Consider the following 25,800-nt stretch of genomic DNA (forward strand, 5'->3'; position numbering starts at 1 on the left):
TTTGTGGCTTTTGCACTCAGCAGCTCTCGAGCTCATAGCTCTTGAGCAGTGCTGCCTGCCTGGCTTTTGAAGAGAGGAAAGAGCAGAAGTGCTGTGATGATGAGATCCCCCTGCAAACAGGGGCAATCTCCGAGCGCCGCGAACCACAGCTTCATTCAAAGCTCCAACAAATGAGTGCTGAGGGACTTGGAGAGGACAGCACTGCCTGCCTCCTCCTGCCACCTGCTAACAGCGTTCCTGATGCCCAGGACACCAGGTGAGGACGCAGGACCTTACTTTACACACCCACTGGGCAAACGCAGCCCTCGTGTGGGGAGAGAAACCCAGCCCCGTGGCACCACTGCCTCCTGACTTGACCAGCGTGGATACAGCCAAGGTCTCACAGAGCTGCACAGTGGTCTGCAGCTCACCCAGCTCTGGGGAGTTAGCTGAGGCACAGCGGCACAGAGCTCTGTGCAACACACTGGGGACAGCCCAGCTGTAGGCACAGAGCTCTGCCTGCAGACGACCAAGCTGCCCTAAGCCAGGAGCTCCAGGGTCTGGGGCGGGGAGACACAGGGTGGCTGTGCGCAGACAGCCGACGGCTGGCATGTGCCCTGGCTTGGATCTTGTGAGCCAGAGCAGCTGTGCCCTCAGAGCTGAGTGGTCTGGAGACAGCAGCTGCACCACTCCCATGGAGCTGCACCTCAGAACAGCAACCACTGAAAACCTGCTGGCTCCACCTGGGGCTTGCTTCAGCACCTCCTTGTCCCTGGAACAGCTCCTGAGCTACGCTGTGAGGCCAGTCCCCAGGCTGGGAGGCTGACAGCTCTCTTGAGGGCTGCTTTTATAGGCCGAGGAAAACACATCAGAACTCTCAGAGAAAGAGGAGGATTTTGTTCATCCAGCCCAGGTCTCCAGGGCACAGACTGCACATTCTGCCCTGCAGGAGTGAACTCGGAGTGGCCAGTGGTGTGCTGGTGACATTCTTACCTTTTTGGGCTTCTTCAAACCTATCATTCTCTGCTAGCCACTCAGCATAGGGCACATAGACATCATCTTTGAATTCTGGATGCTTCTCACTCAAAGCAAATGCCTGAGGTGAAGAAAAATTTCACTTTTAGAATACTGCATGGTTTAAACAGTTAAAGGGTTTAGAATGTTCCATGGCACCAATCCTTGAGCTCAAAGTGAGCTCACAATGATAATGCACAGAGGGAATGGGCAGTGTAATCCAGATTTGCTCCAGTAGGAACCTGATGTACTTTGAAATAAAGAGCAATCAACAACCAAAGCAGCTCAGCACAGCAGCAGCCTGGCTCCTGGGCCAGGCAAACCTGAGAGCGATGGGCCAGGAATGCAGCAGATTCCACAGCAAGGGACAAGAAGTATCTTTAACTGAAAGCATCTTCTGAAGGAATGAAGTAATGCAGTCTGGAGGCACTTAAACTCACAAAGGACCAAGCCTGCCATTCTCCAAAGCTCCCACGACAATGGGGCAGAGGATTTGCCAATTCTAGCAGCACTTTGAGAACATTTCCTCAGGAAACTGCTCCTGTCAACAACTGCAGGTGCAGAAATGAGAGCAGGATGCATGGGGGCCCCAAGGGTGGCACTGGCAGGGCCATGCCTTTATGGGCAAGCCCAGTGAGGTCAGAACTTTACCCACAGTGGGGTCCACACTAACCCAGCACACATTCATCAGACCCATGTGATGTGTGAGGTGTCCTCACCTGAGCACACTGAACACCACAGCTCCAAAGAGCGCTGCCCGTGCCAGAATTACCGCCTGTGCTTTCCACTGGGGAGCAGCATCCCTTGGACTACCAAGGGAAGTGGGAAACTAACTCAGCAGGCAAAAAAGGTGCTCAGAATGAAGAGCAAGAAACACCCAGCCCCGAAGGTAGCAGAAAACAGAACAATAAACCCAAAGGCAGCACCGACCCAAGCCTGAGCACAGGGATGCGAGCAGGGCGCTCCGAGCCCCGGCTGCAGCGCCTCCCTGCCGGGCCCCAGCTGCCGGCTGGAACGGGGGGAGGCCAAACTTACTTCTTCCCAGCGCTGCGTCTGCACCTGCAGCCGGACCAAAGCTCGCAGGTCACCGACCTTCAGGTAGGTCTCTGCTGCATAGCCAGGCTGAGCCAGCTGCTCGAAGTAGAGCGCACACCTGGCCAGGGGCTCGCGCTCCGCCTTGTCCAGCCGCCGCGCGATGTCCACCAGCCTGCGGAGCAGACGGCAGTCAGCTGCTTTGCCTTTTCGCCCCTGCAGCGACTCCACTGAACCCCACCCAGCACCATCCACTTGTCAGCAAAAGCTCCAAAGTCTTTTCCTTTCCTTGTCCCAGCTCTCTGCCCCCTTCTTCAGTCTTCACTCACAGTGCAGCTCCACAGCCAGGCTCTTTGTAGAGCCATGAGGGTGGAGGGAGGGAGTAGGTCCTGCTAAGTGACACAGAACACTTCCTCACCCCGACCCAGACAGACAACTCCCAAATGTCATCCCCTCTGCCACACAGCGAAGCCTGACCTGCCTGAGTCAGCAAAACCGAGGCAAGGGAAGGCTGAGTGACCTGCCTGGGATCCAGGGGCACTTCAAACTACCCACAGTGTCACTTACTGCACACCCAGCAGGACCTGAGCAGGGGCAGGAGCAGCCCTGGGATTGCTAGGGCTGCTGTGCTCCAGTTGTCTGCTCTGCCCACCAGGTGATTAGCCTTAGAGCTCACAGCAGCAGGCGCAGGCTCTTGCACCCCCATGCCGCTGGGGCTGGCTCTGGGAGCTCAGGCCATGCATATTTCAGGAGCCTCTCACACTACAGCTGAACCCCTGCCTGCTCCTGCCTGCTGCAAGCCATTTGTTTTCCTAACAGATTTCGGCCCCTACCCTCCAAACGTGTAACTTTGGAAGCACTTTGAAGTGTGCTCCAGTACCAATCTGATCCAAACAAAGGCACCTGGCCCCCAGCTTAGCCTTGGCTGGAAAATGTGCAGAACTCCTAACAGCCTCTGCTGTGAGTGCAACCCAACCCACAGATCCACCCAGCCGTGCTCCCCGCTGATCTCGATGGCCTTCATGTGCTCCCCCGCAGACAGGAACATCTCCACTGCCGCCTTCGGCTCCTTCATGCTCTTGGCCCACTCTGCTTGCTTTTTGATCAGCATCTTTGTGCCTTTGGGGTCTCCAGACCCCAGAAAATCCTGCAACAGTGCAACACAGACAGGTGCATTAGCTGCTGCCCAGAGACTGCTGCAGCCCAGGTGCTGGAGCAGATGAAGGCTTTTGTAATGAAGCTCCTAAGGAAAGGAATGCTGCACACAGCGACCTGCCCTGAGCCAGCCCTCAGCAGCGCTCCAGGGCACAGGGGGTGGCAGGAAGCAATGGCAACTCTGCCAGTTAGGTGGTTTCCAATTAAAAAGATTTAATAAAAAAAAGTGGGAGAGGGAGTGAGGGCCAAGAGAAGGATGGCAGCAGTGCCTCAGAGGTAACAACCGGATGCCCCCGACCTCCTGGCAAGCCGGGCCGGTGCTGAGCCTGTGCTGAGCGGACACATTCTGACCTCTGCTTTTCAGGAACAGCCCTTCCATAACATGAAGCTGATCTCAAAAGCTGGAGCAGACTAGTTCCAAGTGTCAGATTTTCCTTTGCAATCCAAGCAGGTACAGCCCCACTCTGTGCAGTGACCCAGCTAGCCATGCTATGCCCACTCAATCGCAGCTTAGCACCAGGATGCCCGGCCACAAATCAGCTAAGAGCTGGAATTCTGTCCCCTGCAGAGAACAGTAAGTGCATGACAATAGAGCAGAGAAGTGCTTTGGGAAGCAGGGAGTGACAGCTGCTCAGAAGTGAGAGAGGCTCTGAACTGCTGCCTGGACTTTTGCAAGGAATGCCAGCACCAAGCCTGGGTGCTGGGCTGGAGATGTTCCTAGTGGTTTGTTCAGCTGCTCCTGCCAGAACCAAAGCCCTGGCACCACACGGTTCACATCTGCTGACATCTTGTGCCAGGGGAGGGAAAAAAGAATACTCCAGCAGCAGCAGATGGATTAGGGGCAGTTTTGTGTGTTCACAGGACATGCTCCTGGCCATTGAAACAGCTTCCATCAAATGAAAAATGGGAACAGAGAAGTGGCAAGGTGAGAGTGGAAAATTACCTTGTCCCCTGTGCTGCTGGTAAATGCTGACTGAGGCTTAAAAAAACCAAAACAACACAACCAACAGGCCAAAAATCCCCCACAAAAGCACCCACACACCAGATCTGTTCCACTCCCACACCTCAGCAGCTTCCCTCCTGCAGCCAGTTGACAGGTGCAGAACTGCACAGCCCAGCTCTGCCAGCTCCAGCATCCCTGCTGCCACCCAGCCCTGAGTAACTGCACAGATGTCCTGACAATCCCCGAGTAACAGAAACCACACAACATCTTTGCCCCAACTTGCTTCCCAGCTTAGGTCACCCAAGCAAACCCCAGGTCCAAAACTCATCCTGCCCCAGCATAAAGAGTGTCCTGAGAGCCCTCAGCGGTCTGGCCCCATGAAAACAAACCTGTGACCAAGCATCAAAGGCGTCCTGACCTCAGCCTCCCGCCTGGCCTCGCCAGCCAGGGCCAATCAAAGCCAAGCACAAGCAGGCAGACTCTGTAAGGGTCCCTTTGCAGAACCCTGGCAGCACTGAAACAACCACCACAAACCCACCCCCACCCCACCTCCTTCCCTGGTGAAAGCACTGGCAAACACGGGGTGGGGGTGTGTCCATGTTCTTCCCTGCACTCCCCAACAAGAAGCCTCCTTCATATACCTTCAGTCTTCCCTGCCTGGAGTGTCTCTGGAGGACAGGAGACACAGGACCCTTTGCCCTCTGCTAGTTAAATATAGCCATGGCTGCAGCCAAGAATTAAAAGATCCTTACGAAGGCTGATGGGAAAATGTTCATCTGTGAATTACATTCATGTTCAAGAGGAGCCAAAACACTGCAGCTAACAAAGACTCAGCAGCCAAAAATAGGGGAAGTCAGACTTGCATCAGCAAAGCCCCAAAGTAGTTATATTAAGCTGTTGAAAGAAAAAGCTCTTTCTGTGGCAGAGTTTGTGGAATTTCTGCTCAAACACTCTGTGCATGGCATGGCAAAGGCTGGTCCTGAGCTGAGTGCTGACTGAGGCTGAACAGCACAGGCATTCTTGGGGATTTTGATAAGGAAACACCAGGAAGACTTAAAAGCCAAGTAATGCTTTCTTATCACCCCAGAAAACCATCTTCTGTAAAACCATATTCAGGTCACCTCTGCATGCAGACAGAGCCTGAGAAAATAGCAAAGCCCAGGCACATGAGATCCCTGCAGCAGGGCCTCCACGAGCAGCACCAAGCCAGGACAGTGCACTGTGCAGGAGGTGATCAAGACATGATGAGACACTTGAAGGAGTCCCTGAACACAGAACTGCCACCTGTCCAAGCCCAGACTCTCCAAGGCAAGAGCTCTATTGCAGTGCAGCATCAATGCATGCTGCTCTCCCCTCCACTCTGCCTGTGTGCTGCATAATTACCTTTGTAAGAGCAAAATGAGAAGGCTCTCGAGCGAGACCATGGGCAGGAAAGTCATAAAAAGGCAATTTTCCATTTTGAAAGGAGGGAAGAGTCACCTTTGGTGGTGTCCCACACAGTGCCATGAGTGCCATGGACACACCTGAGAGCACAGGAAGCAGAAGCTGCTGCCTGAGCAGCAGGCCCTGAAGGAAATGGCCATTCCTGCTAGACACTGATGGGAGCCATGCTGCTCCTCACAGCCAAAGGACCTCCAACCACTGAGCAGGGAAAACAAAGCTGGAAATCCAAGCCTGCTTCTCCCCCAGTGCTGCTGCAGGACCATGCCTTGGGAGCAGTCAGAGGCAGGTGCCTGCTGCTGCAAGCTGCTACCTTTGCGTAGTCGAACATGCGCAGGTCTGAGTACATCTCCAGGGCCAACCTCTCCTGCCCGCTCCTCTTGTACAGCTTTGCTGCCTCCTGGAACTTGCCCTGGTAGGCATAAACCTCTGCTAGGAACAGCTCATTGTTGTTCTCCCCATGCTTCTTCCTCTCCTGGAAACAAAACCAACAGAGAGATGTGGGCAGTACTCTGGATGATCAGGACCCAGGTGAGAAACAGCCACTGCAGAAGTGGATTCTCAGGCTTTGGCTCTACCAGTTAATGAAAGCCTGCAAGGGGATATCATAATTATGCCTCTCCTACAATCCTGGTGAATTTGTAATTGAAGGACTAAATCTCTTCTTAATTAAAATTAGGAAGAGCAAAATTAAATGTCACTGCACAAAGCAAAGTGATGACAATTGCCCTCCCTTGCTCTCACACAGGGAGCTGGACAGCCCGTGTCATTAAGGAGGCCTCTGGCAGGCTCCTCACCTCCTGCCCAAACTCCCCAGCACATCACCTGGCTGAATTAGCAACACCTCTGTGGGATGGCAAGCAGGGAAACCACTGCTAGCAACAAGCAGATTCACAGAGCCACTCCACCTGCCTCTGCATGAAGCCCAATGCCACCAGCCCTGTCCCCAGCTGCCAGGGCTCCTGCCTGGGGCAGGCAGGGCTCCAGAGCTCCATGCTTTCCTGCACATCCACACTGCTCAGGGACCGTGTGGGGAAGGGGCCACCAAGGCAAGGTGTAAGCAGTGCCATGGAGAAACCCTCCACATCCATCAGAGCCACAGGGGTGAAAGGACTTCCAGGGGTCAGTGTCACACACACACAATGTGTATAGTTAATGTGTGTGGAGGGGCTCCCAACACAGGCCTCTGTCCCATGTCAAAGCAGAGGGGCTCCCAACACAGGCCTCTGTCCCATGTCAGACACCAAAAGAAATGAAGTGCAACCAGGTGGTGCTCTGACAGAACCAGGACAGCTCTGCAGAAGTGGAGGGCATGGGATGTATTCTTCCAGAGAAGGTGTAAATCTAATGAGCATGAGAAAGTGCACTCCCCATCTCACCACAGATCTCTAAGGCAAGCCCTGCCACACACTCCCTGCAGGACAAGGCTGGTACCATCTCTTCTGTGCTCAGAGAGACAGCCACTGTCTAGTGACATTCTATCAAGAAGTGTGAAGAGTAAGAGCCAGTGATTAGGGCACAGTATTGGAGTGAGGGAGTCCAAATTCTATTTCCAGTTGTCACAGGCTTGTCAGGAGACCCTAAGTTTGTCATTTTATTTCTCTGGGCCTGTTTCTGGCTCTGCAAGGAGGAGATAATAGTAATTACCTATCTCCAGGGGGTAAGGAAAGGCTTAATTGACTCATGTTTATGAAGCACTCTGTCCTAAGCTCTGCCAGCACAGTGCTGCTCTCCCAACCATTCACTGAGTAGTGCACATTTTGCTTCAGCAGCTCTCAGTGTCCCACACCTCCCTTTTTGTCCCTGTGAAGCTTCAGTCACAGGCTGGAATTTGTCAGCATTGCTGATCAGGATTTTCACTCTGAGAAGTGTCCAGCATTCAGCAGCACTCTGAGCAGAGTCTCCCCAGAGCACCCTGGCTCTGGGGCAGCAGGGAGGGGGCAGCAGGGCTGGCTGCACCACTCTCACCTCTATGCTGCTGATCAGCTCCAAGTAGCGCAGGTCTCGGACCCTGGTGAATGCCTGTTGGGAGACAGAAAGGATAAGGGGATTTACTTGAAAAGCAGCTCCTGGTGAAGCACAAAGCAAGCTGCCTCCCTGTGAGCAGGACAGAGGGAAATCAGCTGGGCACTGGGCTCCTGCAGTCCCTGACCCCTGGGCACTGCCCACAACTGCAGCCCCCAGGCACCGCTCACCCCTGAACATCAGCAGCAGCCCCCCGAGAAACACAAAGTGACCCTTCAACCACTGCAGACCTCTACTCTGGCTGCTTTACAGCTCTCCCATCCTCCTGTGAGCGAGGCAGCTCAGGGCAGGGCAGTGCCTTTGCAAAGGGAGCTACATGTGCGAGCCAGGGTCTCCAGTGGCACCCTCACGTGTGAGTTGCAGCAGCTTAGCACTTCTTAACATGCTTCAAAAGCCAGGAATTTAACTCTTTAGGCTGAATGTTCAAGGCTTCTAACCAAAGTAATGCTTCAAAGGGCACAGAGTACTCTGCTCACAGCAGATGGGCCTAGGCACTACCAGAGCCTTTAATGTCAAGAAGCTGCTTTTGTTCAGCTTAATCCGCTCTAATTCCGAGGGCAGCACTTCCACATTCCAAGGAGGCACTGAAAACTTCTTGTTAAGAACAGCTATCTGCAGAGCCCTCCATGAAACTGGAATTATTCTGATGCCTCCACTTAAGGCAAAAAGCAAACTAAAGCCTTTCATTTCCTTTAAAACTCTCGGTTATCAGCAGAGGTCTGTCAGCACAGGCCAGCCCCGGGGTATTTTTAGCACGTTTTGCCTTTCATACAATATTCATGACACCGAACTCACTCCACCCTCTCCCATTCCAGCAAAGGTGGTGACAGAAGAGGGAAGGCTCTCATGCTGCAGAAAACTCAGTTCTTCAGGACATGTCCCCTTACAGCCCACCCCCAACTTGCTGCAGCCAGGACGCCCCGACACGGCTGCCTTCCGCGAGCGTTCGTGTGCAGGCAGGGAGGCAGGAAACCTGCACCGCGCTGCGGTCGCATTAAACACTCGGGGGGAGAGGTCCGGAGCCCTGGGGAAGGGGAGCGGCAGCCAGCATCGCGTCCTCTGCTGCCACCCGGTGTCGGCAGCACCGAACGGTCCCCGCCCGCTCCCGGTCCCCTTTTGCAGCAGATGGAAGAAACCAGGTTCTGCTTTTAACAGCCGGGCTGAGGAGGTGGCACTCACCCGGAGAGATAAAGGAGACTGCAGTTCAACACCGCAGCAGCACCTCTGGGCTGTGCAGCGACAGACAAGCAGGATGGGCACCCAGCAACACTGCTTTGTATTCCAGCCAGACCTTCCCCACCCCTGCTGGCAAACACAGCTCCAGCTTTACCTTCTTAGCAGTCTCAAACTCCAGCCCCTCCAGGGCTTCCATGGCCAGCTCTCTCCAGTCAGCATCAGTGACCCCCAGGCAGGCAATCTGGTAAGCTTCTGGGAACATCTTCCGCTCCAGGTACTGATACATGGGGGCAGACTGGGGCGGGCCGGGGGAAACACACGTTAGGAGGTGCAAGAGACGTCAGTGACACCCTCCCCAGGCACTGGGGAACAGAAAAACCTTCTCATCACAGCCATGGCAAACTCCACAGAGAGGAGATGTGAGCTCTGTGTGTCTCTGGTGAGCTCTGCTCCAGACTGAGTCCCCGGTGCATCAGCAGTGTTGAGAATGTGCTCCCTGAGCACTGGTCAGGTACAGCAAGCTAAGGGCAGCTGGGGCCCTGAGCACAAAGGAGGCAGCTTGTTCTCAGAGGCCAGGAGCAGCAGCAACACAGCCTGGTGAGGCATCCCTGGAGACACTCAGGCACAAGAGGGAGCAGCCCCTCTGTGTCAACCCTGATGACAAAGCTGTTTTACCACAACTGTGACTATCAAGCCCCAAACCCACTGACCTCAAGGCCTGGCCTTAAAAGGCAATTCAAGAGAGAAACTGCCAGCCACAGGCTGGCACAGGCTGAGGCCCAGCTTGAAACCTTTGGGCTAATGGGGAGCACTGCAGCCAGACTGGAACTCTGGGGCTGCAGCCAAAGACTTTGTGCAGAGTGATTTCTGGGTTATTTGTCTGAAAATGGTACAACTTCTAGCAGTCCCTCAGAAGGGCAGCTCTGTGCAAGCTGCCTCTGTCACATGTCACAAGAATGCTGTGGCACACTGCTGCCTCCAGCATGCCAGCAGCTGTAGGCTAGGCCTGATCAAGCTCACAGCTAACCCCCACTCAGGGCAACCCAGAGCCCAACTACACACAACTCCTCCAAGGAGCAGAGAGAGAGGCCTGTAACAGGCATTCCTTAGCACCAAAGGCACCCTGGCCTTCTTCACTGCCCTCAGCTTCCAATCCTGCACACACCAGGGGCTCAAGTCAGAATATTTTGTCCCCCCTTTTCTGTTTCCTTTCCTGCACTGTTTCAGACTCTCCCATTGCTTCCTAAGTCAGAAAATAGCATTTTATGGGAGGCACTCTCTAAATTTAGATGTACTACACATCCAGACTGAAACACACAGCTTAAATATTGGCTAAACACTTCTAGATGAAGCAGCAGCAACAGTTTTGATGTACTGACAAAAGAAAGGAAATTACAGCTTGGCAAGAGGGACAGAGAGAGAGGACAGTAAAAACACAGGCAGAGATCTCAGCTTTGCTTTGAGGCTGTGTGCATTTGCAAGCTGAGAGGGAGAATTAGGAGCAATCAGCAGCAGCAAGAAGGGAGTTAGCTTGCTTAATGCCCAACGAAACAGACCATGCAGTGGAAGTGTAAGGAAGCTGAAGAGTGTGAAGTGCAATGGTTTTGGTAGTGGAAGGGGGGTAAATCTCAGCAAAGCCTCTTCCCTCCTCAAACACTGCTGTTTCTGAAATGTAAAGCACCACTTAATGAGATTAAAGGATTACCTGCGGGACTTCAACAGCTGACATGGAGAAAACATGAAGACAGAAAATCTTGGAGCCATTGTAACCCACAACAAAGCCTTGAAGCTTCTGCTGATGGACAGGGAAGTTGCTGGCTTTGATATTGAGGTAACCCCCTCCAGAAAAGCAAAGCATGTCCTCACACTGCGTGTTCCACGCCACGCTGTTGGCGTTGGGCTCCTGAGGGGCACAGGGAACGCTGGTCACAGGAGATGCCAGCACAGCTCTCACAGAGCAGGCAGCCTGCAGCGAGGGCTGACCTGCTCCAACACACAGCCCTTACTGTGTGCCTTTGGGACAGCCTAAAGCCCAGCACACTGCTGCCCAGACGGACACTGCAATGAACAGCTTGTGTTCTACTGCTGACCTGGACCATGGAGCTGCAGAGCATCACCTGGCATGCACCACAATACACAGCACACCGAGCTGCCGGGTCTGCTGCCTGGTACAAACTGCAGGCTGCAGCCCCTGTCTCTGTGCCACTTGCTGCTCTCTCCCCAGTGCTCTCTGCAAACATTCCATCAGTGTTTACAGGAGAACTCTTGGAGTGGCTGCTGAGCTCCAGGGAGGAGAGGATGATCATTACTCATTTTACACTCTGGCAATACAGGAAGAACAAAGCAGTTTGGCAGCGCTGGCAAGGCCAAAAGGCTCATTAACTCTAATGCTTCAAAGGAAGCAGGACAGAGCTCTAAATTAAACTGGAGAGGTCACATGTTTAAGTGTTCCTCAGTCAGCTGCTGCTCACACACAGCTCCTGGTTCCTAACTCCTTGTCTACTATCTCTAGGAAGGCAGCTTGGGGAGGAGTGGATCATAGCCAAACCCTACCAATGCGATTGATGGCTTAAATGGCAGCTCTGTGAATCCCTGCACAGTTCTGCTGTGTCCTGTGCCCCAGACCACTTCCTGGCCCCTCCTTCCTGTTTAAGTAAAGCAAGCACAGCACGCTGAAGCTGACCTGGAAGAGCAGCTCTTTGGTGTGGATGTCATAGACCAGGCAGGTGTCGTTCTCATCCACCACAGCCAGCTTGCTGCGGGACGCGCTCATGTCCAGGCAGCGCACGGCTGTGGACTGCTTCAGCAGCACAATGGCCAAGGCGTTGTCCACAAAGATCTTCAGGATCTGGGCAGGGTGGAAACCACAGTCAGGCCACCCACTCGTGCTCCTCAGACCAGGAACAGCAGCTGCAGCCTTGGATGCTCTTTGAAGGCTGCAAGTGCAACTTGCTTCAGAGGCACTGAGCAGCAAAATCAGGGCAACGCTTCCGGTCTGAGCTATCTTGAGGACTCCTTTCGTAGTCACAGAATGGGTTGGGTTGGAAGAGGCCTAAAGGATCAGCCAGGTCCACCCCCCTGCCATGGGCAGGGACACATTAGCAGTCTCCCCAGCACGCTCTAGGTTGCAAGCTTACCAAATACCTGTATGCTGCACATCCTGGACGTGCCAGTGCTCCACTAGCCAAGCAGCTCCATGAGTGCACTGCAGCAATGCATGGCACAGCTGTACGAGGCACAAGGGACATCAACTTCCTCTCTGTACCAACACCTCTGGGCTCCAGATGGACACTTCAGCTTGTGGGCCAGGCGGCCATGCCACCTCTGACCATCCATAAGTGCTCACCAGGACAAGAGAACCACACCAAGCCCCACCACAGACACCCTCTCTCAGCTCACCCCTGCTGTCGGTGGCCCCCAACCAGACTTCAGACGAAGTTAACCACAGCTCTGCTTCCTCAGCCAGGTGGAACCAGGCAGGTTTCCACCAGAAGCTGAGAATGTCCAACAAAAGCCTGCATGCTGCTCCTGAGCTCTGCCCCCCAGCACAAAGTCACAGAGCACTCCGCTGTTACCTGCCCGTTCTTCAGCCCCACCAGAAGCCCTTCTCTCCCTGGAGGTCCTCCAATGACCTTGATGTAGCGGATAAGGGACTCCATCAGCCACTCTCGCTCCTTGACACCACTGAAGGAGAGGCACTGCAGCCTCTTCTCCTGCAGGCACAGGGGCAGAGCATGGAGGTCAACACAGGCCCTGTGCCTGCTGTGCTGAGTCAGCTCAGCAGGGGCTCTTCTTTAAAGCTTTCCAGGAGCTATGAAGAAACAAAACAAATCCAACCCCTGCCCCCTCCACAGGGTTCTCCCCCACCCAAAGGCTCTCCTGGACTCTGCTCATTCACCACATCCACTCCAGAGGCTGCTGCAGTGACACAGAACCACAGCTGCTGCAGGAGGATGGCAGCACTGCAGCTCACACACAGCAGCTCTACAGATTGGTACACTGAGGTAACACCATCACAGCTCAGGTGGCACAAGCTCTTCTTAGCTATTTGAAGAGCTCTCTCCAGCTCTGGGTGCAGCCCAAGCCTCTGAGGCACATACCTGGCATAGGATGATGTGATTTGAGCATACCACCAGCAGGTTGCACTCAAACTTCTTGGCTATCTTTTCCTTCACCCGGTAGTACATGTCTGAAGAATCATCTGAGTACAGCTCATAGATCAAGATCTTCTCTGGCATCTGGATGGCCAACCTGTTCTTGTAGATGGCAATTTTCTTCACCAGCTCTCTGCCTTTTATTCTGACTAGAGAAAACCCCACAAAACCCCACACTTTAGGCCAAGCCAAAGATAATGGCTACAGAGATTAAGATTGAATCTTCCTCAGCACCACTGAAATGAAAAGTAGATTCCTGCTCAGATATGTTTGCTGCTCAGCATCTATGTAATCCACCATCCCCATCCATCACCCTCTGTTATTTGTCAACAGCACATCCTGGAGCAATGCTTTGACTCCCTGCCATAAAAAGAAACAAAATCAGCACAACCCCTTGAGACTGCAAAGTAAGGAAAAAACCCCACCTCAATATGATGTATTTTATCTCATTTGCAGAGATTAAAACCTTATCTCAAAAGCCTCTGCCCCTCCCAATGTCCTTTCAAATCCCCACCTCCTCTGTTAAGCCTGTCAGAGCTGATCCTCCAGGAGCCTAGCTTGCACTCTCCTCCTGCCCACAGCGTTCCTCAGGTGTGCTGTGGGAGCAGCCAGGGCCTGCCTGCCACACACAGCATTCATTGCAAGCTCCTGAAAACCCAGAGCAAGGCAGAAAGGAGCCAGGCTGCGGGCAGCTGCAAGGCTGAGGTTACCTTTTTGCTCAGTGATGAGGTGCTGCACAATGACGTCAGTCATGCTGTCTCTGTAGGCATAGCGATCCTTGTACAGGCCATGCACGGTGCTGAAGATCAGCTGGTAGAAAGCCAGGGTCCCATCCTGGCACCCCACTGCCTGGGCAGGAGAATGGTTGCAGTTAGCTGGCAACATGCAGTGATATGATCAGTATGTGCTGTTCCTGCTTGCTGCCTGGACTCTAATTACAGCCTGCTTGTACTCAAACAGCAGCAGAGGTACAACGCAAAATGAGGAGAGGCTGTGGAGCCTCCTCCTCTAGACTCTCAAGATCCATCTGGATGTGTTCTTGTGTGGCCTGCCTAAGGTGGCCCTGCTTTGGCAGAGGGGTGGGAGTGGATGATCTCCTTCCAAGGCCCCATTCTCTGGCTGATCAGCCCCAGCCCTTCATGCTGAGCAGGTGGGGGGTGGTTTGGTTGTGTTTTGTTACGAGTTTTGGGTTTGGTTTTGGGGGGTGAGGAGTTGGTTGCTTTGTTTTTAACTTCTCTCTAACTCCCCACATTTGCACACTGACACTCAGTGTGACATTCATGTCCTAGCTGAGAGGACAAGCTGTGGGAAGGTCAGAGCAAGGCCCCTGCTCACCACGTAGTTGGAGTCTGGCTTCACTTTGCAGGCCCAGACCCAGCTGCCCTGCTCGCCGATGGGGCCCAGGCGCACGCCGTCCTTGGTGAAGAGGGAGACCTGCTTGTCAGAGCCCCCCAGCAGCAGGTACTCTCCTTTGCTGAAGTAGCTGACACAGCAGGGGTCAAAGCCCAGGGCTCTGTCCTTCCCAATCTGCAGGGGCAAAGCCACTCACCAACAAACCACTCACAAAGTACCAGCTCACACCTCCCCAGGGCACCCCTCCTGTCACCCCCTGGCCACACACAGCTCTTTGCTGCCCCAGAACCGCACTGAGGCTGCCAAAAGCAGCTCCCAAACACACCTGAGAACCCCTCCAGTCCCCAACCAGCCTACTCAGAAGCCAAGCAACTCACAAACCCCCTTCAGCCAGCTGAGGAAAGCACAAACATGCTCCCAATACACCACAGCACAGAACTCAGCAGAGCTCTGAGAGCTTCCACACAGGAATTGTAGGCACAGAATTCCACGCAGGAATTGAGGCCACAGAAGAAACAAGAGCTGGAGGAAAGGGTGGGTAAGAAATGGCCCTCATCAAAGTGTGGGAAAGCAGGAAAGAGTTAATGTGCAAGTAAAGCACTGGGGTGGCAGCACAGGACACAGAGCAGTCACACAGCCTGCCACTCCCAGGGGCACCTCCTGCTACGTACCTGTTTGCCACTGAGATGGTAAAAGGAGAGCTTCTGCCCCCAGTCTGCCACAGCCAGAATGTCATTGCGGGCATCCCTGGCAACAACAGTCGGGAGGGGATTGAGTCCTGCATGCCTCAGAGCAACAGCCCCAGCAGCACAACTATGTCACAGCACTCTGCAAAGCCCCACCAACAGCACAGCACATCTCAACAGCTGCTTAAAACTGAGGGAGACCGCACAGGACACAGCAGAGAGGGCCACCTCCAGCCAGCTCTGCGAGCAGGGCTGTGGTCAATGGTCCCTTCAGCAGCTGAAGCACCTGGCCTGCTTCTGGCCTCAGCTCCAGCTGCACAAAGCCAGCATGTCCCAGTCAATGCACTGAGCACAAGTGAACTGCAGTCAGCAGTGCAAGGCAGGGAGGAGAGAAGCTGCTCAGGGGAGTCCAGGAGCAGAGTGAGGGGGCTCCAGCCTCAGACCCGCTCACTCTGCTACCCTGACACACTCTGTTCAGCTTGGAGCAAGCCATGGCACTTAGCTCCACAGCTTCTTGCCTAGGAGGAAGGGAGACAAACAATGCCTCTAGCCATGAACTGAACAAAAGGGAACTTAAAGATCTCTTCCAGCCTTCTCTTCTTCATGATTCCATGACTCCATGATCCCAGTGGAGCTCCAGTTTCTCCATTCCCTTAAGGCCTGGCAGCAGAGCCCAAACCCCAGCAGCTCATCACTCAGCAAGGGCAAGGCAGGCGGCATTCACCTCGCTCAGCAGGGCTAGGAGCCAGAGCTTCCCGCAGCGCAGGAGGCCAGGCTCAGCAGGCCAGGGGCAGGGTGAGGGGGGCTACCTGGCAGGGTTCCAGCAGATGGACCACACCGGGGCCGCGGTGCCCCCGGGGCGCTCGATCCTGACCTTCTCGTCGCCGCTCTTGTTGCGGATGCTGACCACGCCGCTCAGCAAGCCCAGCGCCAGGTACTGCCCGTCGTTGGTCCAGCTGCCAGACACAGAGCAGCCAGCTGGGGCATGCCCAGCACGCACAGCTGGCCACTGCCAGCAGGCAGCTCTGGGGGGTGGGCAGTAAGCTACAGCCTGTCTCTGCATCGAACCCCACACAGGTGGCAGGGCACTGCAGGGAGGGCCTTTGGGACGGACACAGACCACACCTGGGGAGATCAGAAACAAACCTATCCCAGCCAGCAGCTGCTTGAGCATCTTAACGTGTGCTGGGAAACACCCCTGGGGCATGAGAGAGCTGGCAGTGAACCAGGCTGCACCAACAGCCACACTGAGAACACCAATGGAAGCTATTGGCGTGGGACAGGGGCCCGGGCTTCAGCTCTGGTCTCCACTGCAGTCAGGTGGATGACTCTGCACAGATCAATGTGCTCTGCCTTCAGGCTGGGAAGGTCTCCTGCTGAAAGTATCAGCAGTGCTACAAAGTGCATCTTTCCCCTAAACTCACTTTATTGCTACTGCCAAGAGGGCTGAGCAGAGGCAGAGAGAAGCTGAGACACTTGCTGAAGATCAGATCTCTCTGAGACTTTCAGAATTCAGCTCTGAACAGCATCAAACAAGCTCCACAGCCCTCTGGTATTAAAAGGAAGGTGAGGGGAGCTCTGTCTGAGAGGACTCCACAGAAAGAACATCTCATCTCTAATAAATGTTAGGCAGACTCCTCCAACAGGACCATAACCACCACTGAGGTGTCTGAATGAGAATGGCTGATCAGCAGGAAGCAGGAGAGGGAGGTGGGACAGCACACCTCACACTGCTGGGTGCTCCCTCTGCTCACTGACCTACTGCTCTGGACCCTTTTTTCTTTAAGCCTGCACATGACTGTGACTGGTTTGCATTGGAAGTGACCCAGATGACACAGGGAACCCTTTCCACTTACCTGCAGCAAGTGATCTTGCTGCTGGTTTTGTGCTTAGACACCGACTTCTGCTCAGGAGACCACAGGCCTTGGGGACAGCAAGCAAAAAGCCACAGTTACAAGGGGTGAGATTAGAGACTGGTGGTGTCTGCTGGGGCTGCAGAGGGATCAAAGACTCATGCACTGCCAGAAGCACATTTAAATACTTATTGGTTATCAGTAAAGGGGGCAAATGCCATCTGAGTAACAGAGAGGGTGTCTGCAAGAAAGCAGCACTGCACCTGACCTCACTGCAGGCAGCCTTCCAGGGCAGCTGCAGGGGTTCAAACAGATCACTTTGGACAGCTTGTATCTCATCTCCCCTGGACACAAAGAGCTCTGAGCTCCATCTGTCTGTAGCTAGCTGAGCTACACAGATGGGATGGCAAGAGGGGGCAGAAGGCATACCGAAGTCACTGGTGGAGCAGGAGGCCAGCTGGTGAGTGAGGGGGTTGTAGGATACACACTGGATGGAGTCATTGTGCCTGCAAGGAAGTTACAATCACATGTCAATCCTCCACCCTTAAATGCCCCCTTCTCTGACTGCCAGCAAGACAACTGAAAGGCATCCCAGATACCAGAAACAACTGGATCAGTTTAGATGCCATCAGGGCACTCTGCAATTGCTGTGCACCAGTGACAGCCTGGCCAAGCTATTCTCTGAGGGGCAGGACCTGAAGCACCTCCTCACAAGCAGCTAAAACAGAGCAAGGCAGTGGCTTGTGAAATGTGATGAGAGGTCCTGCCCAAGTTCTACCCCAGCTGAGTGCTCCAGCAGCACACTGCCTGTGCACACTGCCTGGCAGTCCAAGTGCACACAGATCTGAAGGTGCCCCTTAAGAGGGGTGGCACAAAAACAAAGCCAGAAAAAGGGGGAAATGCTCTGAAGGTGCCCAAGCTCACACTGAGTTTAGCCTTTGAATGAGAACTACCTGACTTGTGTTCAGCATGCAAGGCCAGAGCCATCACCCATTTCATGTCAACCTACAGTTTCCTCAGTGCTCTGCCAGCTCTACACTCAGAGATTTTTGTAGCTCCTCCACTCTCTTGTGCCTTTAATTGCTCTCCTGCCTGGTGCAGCTACTGGAGCTGTTCTTTTCCCCTTCCCTCCAGGATCTTCTCTGACCCGAGCCAGCCACCTCCCAGACCTCAGAGCAGAGGTGCAGGATCCAAGCTGCTTCAGGCAGGCAGAGAAGGGAGAGCCTCACTCACGTGTATTTCAGAATGCCTTCCAGCTTTGAAGTCCAGATGATCACACTTTTGTCAGCTGAGCCAGAAGCAAAACGCTTGCCTAGGAAGGAAACACAACTTCAGTCCCACCCTGGCGCTCCAAATGCTGAGAGAGACAGCAGGGAGCTCTTGAACTTGGCATGGCTCAGGCAATGAAGGGCCTAACACCCTGATGAGGTTACCTTGCCATACCCACACCTCCCCACAGCCCAGCCAAGCAGCAGGGAGCAGCCTACCAACACTCAGTCAGTGGCTGAAGACATGTCATAAGCAGCAAGGGAAAAGAGGATGCTGTCACAGCTGGCACTCAGAGAGGTATCTGGGAGGGAAGTCCCAAGGTCACAGACAGCAGGGCCCCACAGAAGAGAATCAGAGCCAAGGGAAAAACTGGGAGCAGAGTAAGGTCTGTGGTGAGCATGGCAACATGTGAAGGACCAAAGATCAGGAAGCTCTGGGGTGGAGGAACCACAGGAATCAGAAATCAGAGGCAGGTGGAGTGCCAGGGAGAGATCTCTGGGGGAAGCCCTCTCCTCCCACAAAGAGAAACTTCCCGAGGGGAGGGGAAGCTCAGGCTCTCCATGATACCAAACCCCACTGCTGCTGGAGCTGCCCTGAGCTCTCTACATCCACTGGCAGCAGGGAATGGGAGACAGGCACTTCACAAAGTGCCATTTACCATCTTTGGCATAAGCCACACAATACACAGTGTCCTTGTGTCCCTTCAGAGGCTGAATTAAGGTTCCATCAGAAGTGTCATACACCTGTTGGAAGAGGAAAGAGAACAAACCCATACATTAACAAACCTTCCACTGAGGACTAGGCTACACAGCTCCTGAAGGCCACCAAGATCCGGCCCTTCCCTTTGTGTCTGCAGTCACAGAACCACAAAACCATTTTGGTTGGGAAAGACCTTTCAGCCCAGCTGTCCACCCAGCACTGACAAAAACCTTCCAAGGTGCAGAAGCAGCTTTAAGCTCCAACCTCCCAGAGTGGAGGAAGAGCGGTCTTCCAAAGCTGCATGCAGCACATCAGCCCAGCCTGCTTTCCCCCTGACCTTCTTAATGTGCATTAGACACTTAAACTTCCTCAGGCCCTGCAGAGGAACACACTGCATGTGCCCCCTACTGAAAACAATGGAGCCTGCTGCCCCGCAGCTCCGAGCTGCACCTGCATACCTGTGCCATCCCTGCAGCTCTGAGCTGCACCTGGATACCTGTGCCATCCCTGCAGCTCCGAGCTGCACCTGCATACCTGTGCCATCCCTGCAGCTCCGAGCTGACCTGCATACCTGTGCCATCCCTGCAGCTCCGAGCTGCACCTGCATACCTGTGCCATCCCTGCAGCTCCGAGCTGCACCTGGATACCTGTGCCATCCCTGCAGCTCCGAGCTGCACCTGGATACCTGTGCCATCCCTGCAGCTCTGAGCTGCACCTGCATACCTGTGCCATCCCTGCAGCTCCGAGCTGCACCTAGATACCTGTGCCATCCCTGCAGCTCCGAGCTGCACCTAGATACCTGTGCCATCCCTGCAGCTCCGAGCTGCACCTGGATACCTGTGCCATCCCTGCAGCTCCGAGCTGCACCTAGATACCTGTGCCATCCCTGCAGCTCCGAGCTGCACCTGGATACCTGTGCCATCCCTGCAGCTCCGAGCTGCACCTGGATACCTGTGCCATCCCTGCCCGCAGCTCCGAGCTGCACCTGGATACCTGTGCCATCCCTGCAGCTCCGAGCTGCACCTAGATACCTGTGCCATCCCTGCCTGCAGCTCCGAGCTGCACCTGGATACCTGTGCCATCCCTGCAGCTCCGAGCTGCACCTCCATGCCTGTGCCATCCCTGCAGCTCCGAGCTGCACCTGGATACCTGTGCCATCCCTGCAGCTCCGAGCTGCACCTGCATACCTGTGCCATCCCTGCAGCTCCGAGCTGCACCTGGATACCTGTGCCATCCCTGCAGCTCCGAGCTGCACCTGCATACCTGTGCCATCCCTGCCCGCAGCTCCGAGCTGCACCTGGATACCTGTGCCATCCCTGCAGCTCCGAGCTGCACCTGGATACCTGTGCCATCCCTGCAGCTCCGAGCTGCACCTGGATACCTGTGCCATCCCTGCCTGCAGCTCTGAGCTGCACCTGGATACCCGTGCCATCCCTGCAGCTCCGAGCTGCACCTGGATACCTGTGCCATCCCTGCCTGCAGCTCCGAGCTGCACCTGGATACCTGTGCCATCCCTGCAGCTCCGAGCTGCACCTGGATACCTGTGCCATCCCTGCAGCTCCGAGCTGCACCTGGATACCTGTGCCATCCCTGCCTGCAGCTCCGACCTGCACCTGGATACCTGTGCCATCCCTGCAGCTCCGACCTGCACCTGGATACCTGTGCCATCCCTGCAGCTCCGAGCTGCACCTGCATACCTGTGCCATCCCTGCCTGCAGCTCCGAGCTGCACCTGGATACCCGTGCCATCCCTGCCTGCAGCTCCGAGCTGCACCTGGATACCTGTGCCATCCCTGCCTGCAGCTCCGAGCTGCACCTGGATACCTGTGCCATCCCTGCAGCTCCGAGCTGCACCTGGATACCTGTGCCATCCCTGCAGCTCCGAGCTGCACCTCCATACCTGTGCCATCCCTGCAGCTCCGAGCTGCACCTGGATACCTGTGCCATCCCTGCAGCTCCGAGCTGCACCAGGATACCTGTGCCATCCCTGCAGCTCCGAGCTGCACCTGGATACCTGTGCCATCCCTGCAGCTCCGAGCTGCACCTGCATACCTGTGCCATCCCTGCCTGCAGCTCCGAGCTGCACCTGGATACCTGTGCCATCCCTGCAGCTCCGAGCTGCACCTGCATACCTGCGCCATCCCTGCCTGCAGCTCCGAGCTGCACCTGGATACCTGCGCCATCCCTGCCTGCAGCTCCGAGCTGCACCTGCATACCTGTGCCATCCCTGCCTGCAGCTCCGAGCTGCACCTGCATACCTGCGCCATCCCTGCCTGCAGCTCCGAGCTGCACCTGGATACCTGCGCCATCCCTGCCTGCAGCTCCGAGCTGCACCTGGATACCTGCGCCATCCCTGCCCGCAGCTCCGAGCTGCACCTGCATACCTGTGCCATCCCTGCCTGCAGCTCCGAGCTGCACCTGCATACCTGTGCCATCCCTGCAGCTCCGAGCTGCACCTGCATACCTGTGCCATCCCTGCAGCTCCGACCTGCACCTGGATACCTGTGCCATCCCTGCCTGCAGCTCCGACCTGCACCTGGATACCCGTGCCATCCCTGCAGCTCCGAGCTGCACCTGGATACCCGTGCCATCCCTGCCTGCAGCTCCGAGCTGCACCTGCATACCTGTGCCATCCCTGCAGCTCCGAGCTGCACCTGGATACCTGTGCCATCCCTGCAGCTCCGAGCTGCACCTGGATACCTGTGCCATCCCTGCAGCTCCGAGCTGCACCTGCATACCTGTGCCATCCCTGCAGCTCCGAGCTGCACCTGCATACCTGTGCCATCCCTGCAGCTCCGAGCTGCACCTGGATACCTGTGCCATCCCTGCCCGCAGCTCCGAGCTGCACCTGGATACCTGTGCCATCCCTGCAGCTCCGAGCTGCACCTGCATACCTGTGCCATCCCTGCCTGCAGCTCCGAGCTGCACCTGGATACCTGTGCCATCCCTGCCTGCAGCTCCGAGCTGCACCTGGATACCTGTGCCATCCCTGCAGCTCCGAGCTGCACCTGGATACCCGTGCCATCCCTGCAGCTCCGAGCTGCACCTGGATACCTGTGCCATCCCTGCCTGCCTGCAGCTCCGAGCTGCACCTGCATACCTGTGCCATCCCTGCAGCTCCGAGCTGCACCTGCATACCTGTGCCATCCCTGCAGCTCCGAGCTGCACCTGGATACCCGTGCCATCCCTGCAGCTCCGAGCTGCACCTGGATACCTGTGCCATCCCTGCCTGCAGCTCCGAGCTGCACCTGGATACCTGTGCCATCCCTGCAGCTCCGAGCTGCACCTGGATACCTGTGCCATCCCTGCAGCTCCGAGCTGCACCTGGATACCTGTGCCATCCCTGCCCGCAGCTCCGAGCTGCACCTGGATACCTGTGCCATCCCTGCAGCTCCGAGCTGCACCTGGATACCTGTGCCATCCCTGCCTGCAGCTCCGAGCTGCACCTGGATACCTGTGCCATCCCTGCAGCTCCGAGCTGCACCTGCATACCTGTGCCATCCCTGCCTGCAGCTCCGAGCTGCACCTGGATACCTGTGCCATCCCTGCAGCTCCGAGCTGCACCTGGATACCTGTGCCATCCCTGCCTGCAGCTCCGAGCTGCACCTGGATACCTGTGCCATCCCTGCCCGCAGCTCCGAGCTGCACCTGGATACCTGTGCCATCCCTGCAGCTCCGAGCTGCACCTGCATACCTGTGCCATCCCTGCAGCTCCGAGCTGCACCTGCATACCTGTGCCATCCCTGCCTGCCTGCAGCTCCGAGCTGCACCTGCATACCTGTGCCATCCCTGCAGCTCCGAGCTGCACCTGGATACCTGTGCCATCCCTGCAGCTCCGAGCTGCACCTGCATACCTGTGCCATCCCTGCCTGCAGCTCCGAGCTGCACCTGGATACCTGTGCCATCCCTGCAGCTCCGAGCTGCACCTGGATACCTGTGCCATCCCTGCAGCTCCGAGCTGCACCTGCATACCTGTGCCATCCCTGCAGCTCCGAGCTGCACCTGGATACCTGTGCCATCCCTGCGGCTCCGAGCTGCACCTGGATACCTGTGCCATCCCTGCCTGCAGCTCCGAGCTGCACCTGGATACCTGTGCCATCCCTGCAGCTCCGAGCTGCACCTGGATACCTGTGCCATCCCTGCAGCTCCGAGCTGCACCTGCATACCTGTGCCATCCCTGCAGCTCCGAGCTGCACCTGGATACCTGTGCCATCCCTGCGGCTCCGAGCTGCACCTGGATACCTGTGCCATCCCTGCAGCTCTGAGCTGCACCTGCATACCTGTGCCATCCCTGCAGCTCCGAGCTGCACCTGCATACCTGTGCCATCCCTCCCTGCCTGCAGCTCCGAGCTGCACCTGCATACCTGTGCCATCCCTGCAGCTCTGAGCTGCACCTGGATACCTGTGCCATCCCTGCAGCTCTGAGCTGCACCTGGATACCTGTGCCATCCCTGCAGCTCCGAGCTGCACCTGGATACCTGTGCCATCCCTGCCTGCCTGCAGCTCCGAGCTGCACCTGGATACCTGTGCCATCCCTGCAGCTCCGAGCTGCACCTGGATACCCGTGCCATCCCTGCAGCTCTGAGCTGCACCTGGATACCTGTGCCATCCCTGCCTGCCTGCAGCTCCGAGCTGCACCTGGATACCTGTGCCATCCCTGCAGCTCCGAGCTGCACCTGGATACCCGTGCCATCCCTGCAGCTCCGAGCTGCACCTGGATACCTGTGCCATCCCTGCAGCTCTGAGCTGCACCTGGATACCCGTGCCATCCCTGCAGCTCTGAGCTGCACCTGGATACCCGTGCCATCCCTGCAGCTCTGAGCTGCACCTGCATACCTGTGCCATCCCTGCCTGCAGCTCTGAGCTGCACCTGGATACCTGTGCCATCCCTGCCTGCAGCTCTGAGCTGCACCTGGATACCTGTGCCATCCCTGCAGCTCTGAGCTGCACCTGCATACCTGTGCCATCCCTGCAGCTCCGAGCTGCACCTGGATACCTGTGCCATCCCTGCAGCTCCGAGCTGCACCTGGATACCTGTGCCATCCCTGCAGCTCCGAGCTGCACCTGCATACCTGTGCCATCCCTGCCTGCAGCTCCGAGCTACACCTGGATACCTGTGCCATCCCTGCCTGCCTGCAGCTCTGAGCTGCACCTGGATACCTGTGCCATCCCTGCCTGCCTGCAGCTCTGAGCTGCACCTGGATACCTGTGCCATCCCTGCCTGCCTGCAGCTCCGAGCTGCACCTGGATACCTGTGCCATCCCTGCCTGCCTGCAGCTCTGAGCTGCACCTGGATACCTGTGCCATCCCTGCCTGCCTGCAGCTTGCACCCCTACCCCATGTGGAAGCTCTGCAGGAACTATGAGCATGGTCCTGAGCTGCTCTCGCTGAGCGGTCAGCAGCAGGCAAGGGGCCCCAGGGAACAGCACAAAGCTGTAGCCAAGGCTCTCCACAGAGCAGGGACATCAATTTGAGTTCATTTCCCCTTCTCACAGAGACCTGCATGAACCTTGTACCAACACAGCATTAGTGCAGCACCACCACTGTGCAGCTCGGTACAGGTTAAGGGATTTCAAAGCTCTGGGTGAGGTGAGAGAGGATGAGATGACACAAGGAAATTAAACCTCATTACTTTTGGAAAGAGAGATTAAAACTTGGTAAGAAACATTAAAAGGCTTCCAAACACTTCACAGTTAGCAAGCATTAACATATATGGAGATAGGAGGCTGGACTAGGAGAGATAAGAGGATTTCTGATCACTTATATCCCTCAGTTAATGTGAAAGAAATCCTATCCTGTTCCTACCGCTGTGAGCTGCAAGAGGAAAAGAAGTTTCCCTACCAGCAGTCTATTTCCAGCAGCAATTATCAGCTGAGTCCCATCCGGCTTGAATGCAAGATCATAAATACTAAAGAACAAACAAACACAAACGCGAGCGGACGCCGTCAGCAGAAGAGAGATTTGGTTTCCCGTCGGTGATGCCCCATGCCCAACCCCGGGAACTGCACCCGGGAGAGACCTCCCGCTCCCGAGGACTCCCCAGACAAACAGAGCCCTCTGGGGCGCGCCCCCTGCCCCGGCCGGCCCCGTCGGGAGGCTCCGCGGCGGGGCCCCGGCAGGCAGGACCGCCCCGACACAGCCGCGGGCCACATGTGGGGGGAACGGAGCTGAAACCCCGGCAAGGCTCTGCCCGCCCGGATCCCTGCCAGCAGCCGGGGCCGCTCCCGCCGGCCACCGCCCGGCCAAGGGGGAAAAGCGCTGCCTGCAGAGACGACGCCGAGCCCAGGACCCAGCCCCGCTCCCGGCTGCCGCCCCCGGCTCCCAGCCCCCGGTCCCCGGCCCCCTCCAACGGCCAGGCCCCAGCCAGCCGGCCCGCTCCCGGCTCCCGCCCCCGGCCCTCAGCCCCCGGTCCCCGGCCCCCGGCCCCCTCCAACGGCCAGGCCCCAGCCAGCCAGCCAGCCAGCCCGCCCCCGGCTCCCAGCCCCCGGCCCTCAGCCCCCGGCCCCCGGCCCTCAGCCCCCGGCCCCCTCCAACGGCCAGGCCCCAGCCAGCCGGCCCGCTCCCGGCTCCCGCCCCCGGCTCCCAGCCCCCGGTCCCCGGCCCCCTCCAACGGCCAGGCCCCAGCCAGCCGGCCCGCTCCCGGCTCCCGCCCCCGGCTCCCAGCCCCCGGTCCCCGGCCCCCTCCAACGGCCAGGCCCCAGCCAGCCGGCCCGCTCCCAGCTCCCGCCCCCGGCTCCCAGCCCCCGGTCCCCGGCCCTCTCCAACGGCCAGGCCCCAGCCAGCCGGCCCGCTCCCGGCTCCCGCCCCCGGCCCACCGCCGGGCCCTCCCGCGGCTCCTCGCAGTCCTCCCCGGTACGGGGCGGGCCGGCTGGCCCCGGGGCCCTCACCACTGGTCAGCCCGGTCGCGCCAGGTGAGCGCGGCCCGCATCCCCCGGGCCGGGCCGGGCCGAGCCACGGCCGCCCCCCGCCGCCTCGCGCTTGTTTACACGCGCGCCGCCGGCGCCACGGGCAACGCGCACGCGC

General features: G+C 56.8%; 1 protein-coding gene across 1 annotated transcript in view; it reads right to left on the minus strand.

The window, feature by feature from the left end:
* Positions 1–25,724, minus strand: part of IFT122 (intraflagellar transport 122) — a 33,710-nt gene extending 7,986 nt beyond the window's left edge. Inside the window, exons 1-20 of the mRNA XM_054179830.1 lie at positions 25,665–25,724; positions 24,619–24,685; positions 18,738–18,822; positions 18,044–18,122; positions 17,240–17,316; positions 16,814–16,880; positions 15,767–15,913; positions 14,943–15,018; positions 14,254–14,445; positions 13,629–13,767; positions 12,865–13,067; positions 12,340–12,477; positions 11,448–11,612; positions 10,470–10,667; positions 8,919–9,059; positions 7,532–7,585; positions 5,877–6,038; positions 3,006–3,172; positions 2,029–2,200; positions 973–1,075 (exon numbers count right to left, since the gene is read on the minus strand). Of these exons, the coding sequence (XP_054035805.1) occupies positions 973–1,075; positions 2,029–2,200; positions 3,006–3,172; positions 5,877–6,038; positions 7,532–7,585; positions 8,919–9,059; positions 10,470–10,667; positions 11,448–11,612; positions 12,340–12,477; positions 12,865–13,067; positions 13,629–13,767; positions 14,254–14,445; positions 14,943–15,018; positions 15,767–15,913; positions 16,814–16,880; positions 17,240–17,316; positions 18,044–18,122; positions 18,738–18,822; positions 24,619–24,685; positions 25,665–25,705 (2,473 nt within the window). The 5' untranslated portion in view covers positions 25,706–25,724. The remainder of the gene's footprint in view (positions 1–972; positions 1,076–2,028; positions 2,201–3,005; positions 3,173–5,876; positions 6,039–7,531; positions 7,586–8,918; positions 9,060–10,469; positions 10,668–11,447; positions 11,613–12,339; positions 12,478–12,864; positions 13,068–13,628; positions 13,768–14,253; positions 14,446–14,942; positions 15,019–15,766; positions 15,914–16,813; positions 16,881–17,239; positions 17,317–18,043; positions 18,123–18,737; positions 18,823–24,618; positions 24,686–25,664) is intronic.
* Between the last annotated feature and the right edge of the window lie 76 nt (positions 25,725–25,800).

The sequence above is a fragment of the Dryobates pubescens genome, chromosome 1, assembly GCF_014839835.1.
Source record: "Dryobates pubescens isolate bDryPub1 chromosome 1, bDryPub1.pri, whole genome shotgun sequence".
In the NCBI taxonomy this organism is placed as follows: Eukaryota; Metazoa; Chordata; class Aves; order Piciformes; family Picidae; genus Dryobates; species Dryobates pubescens.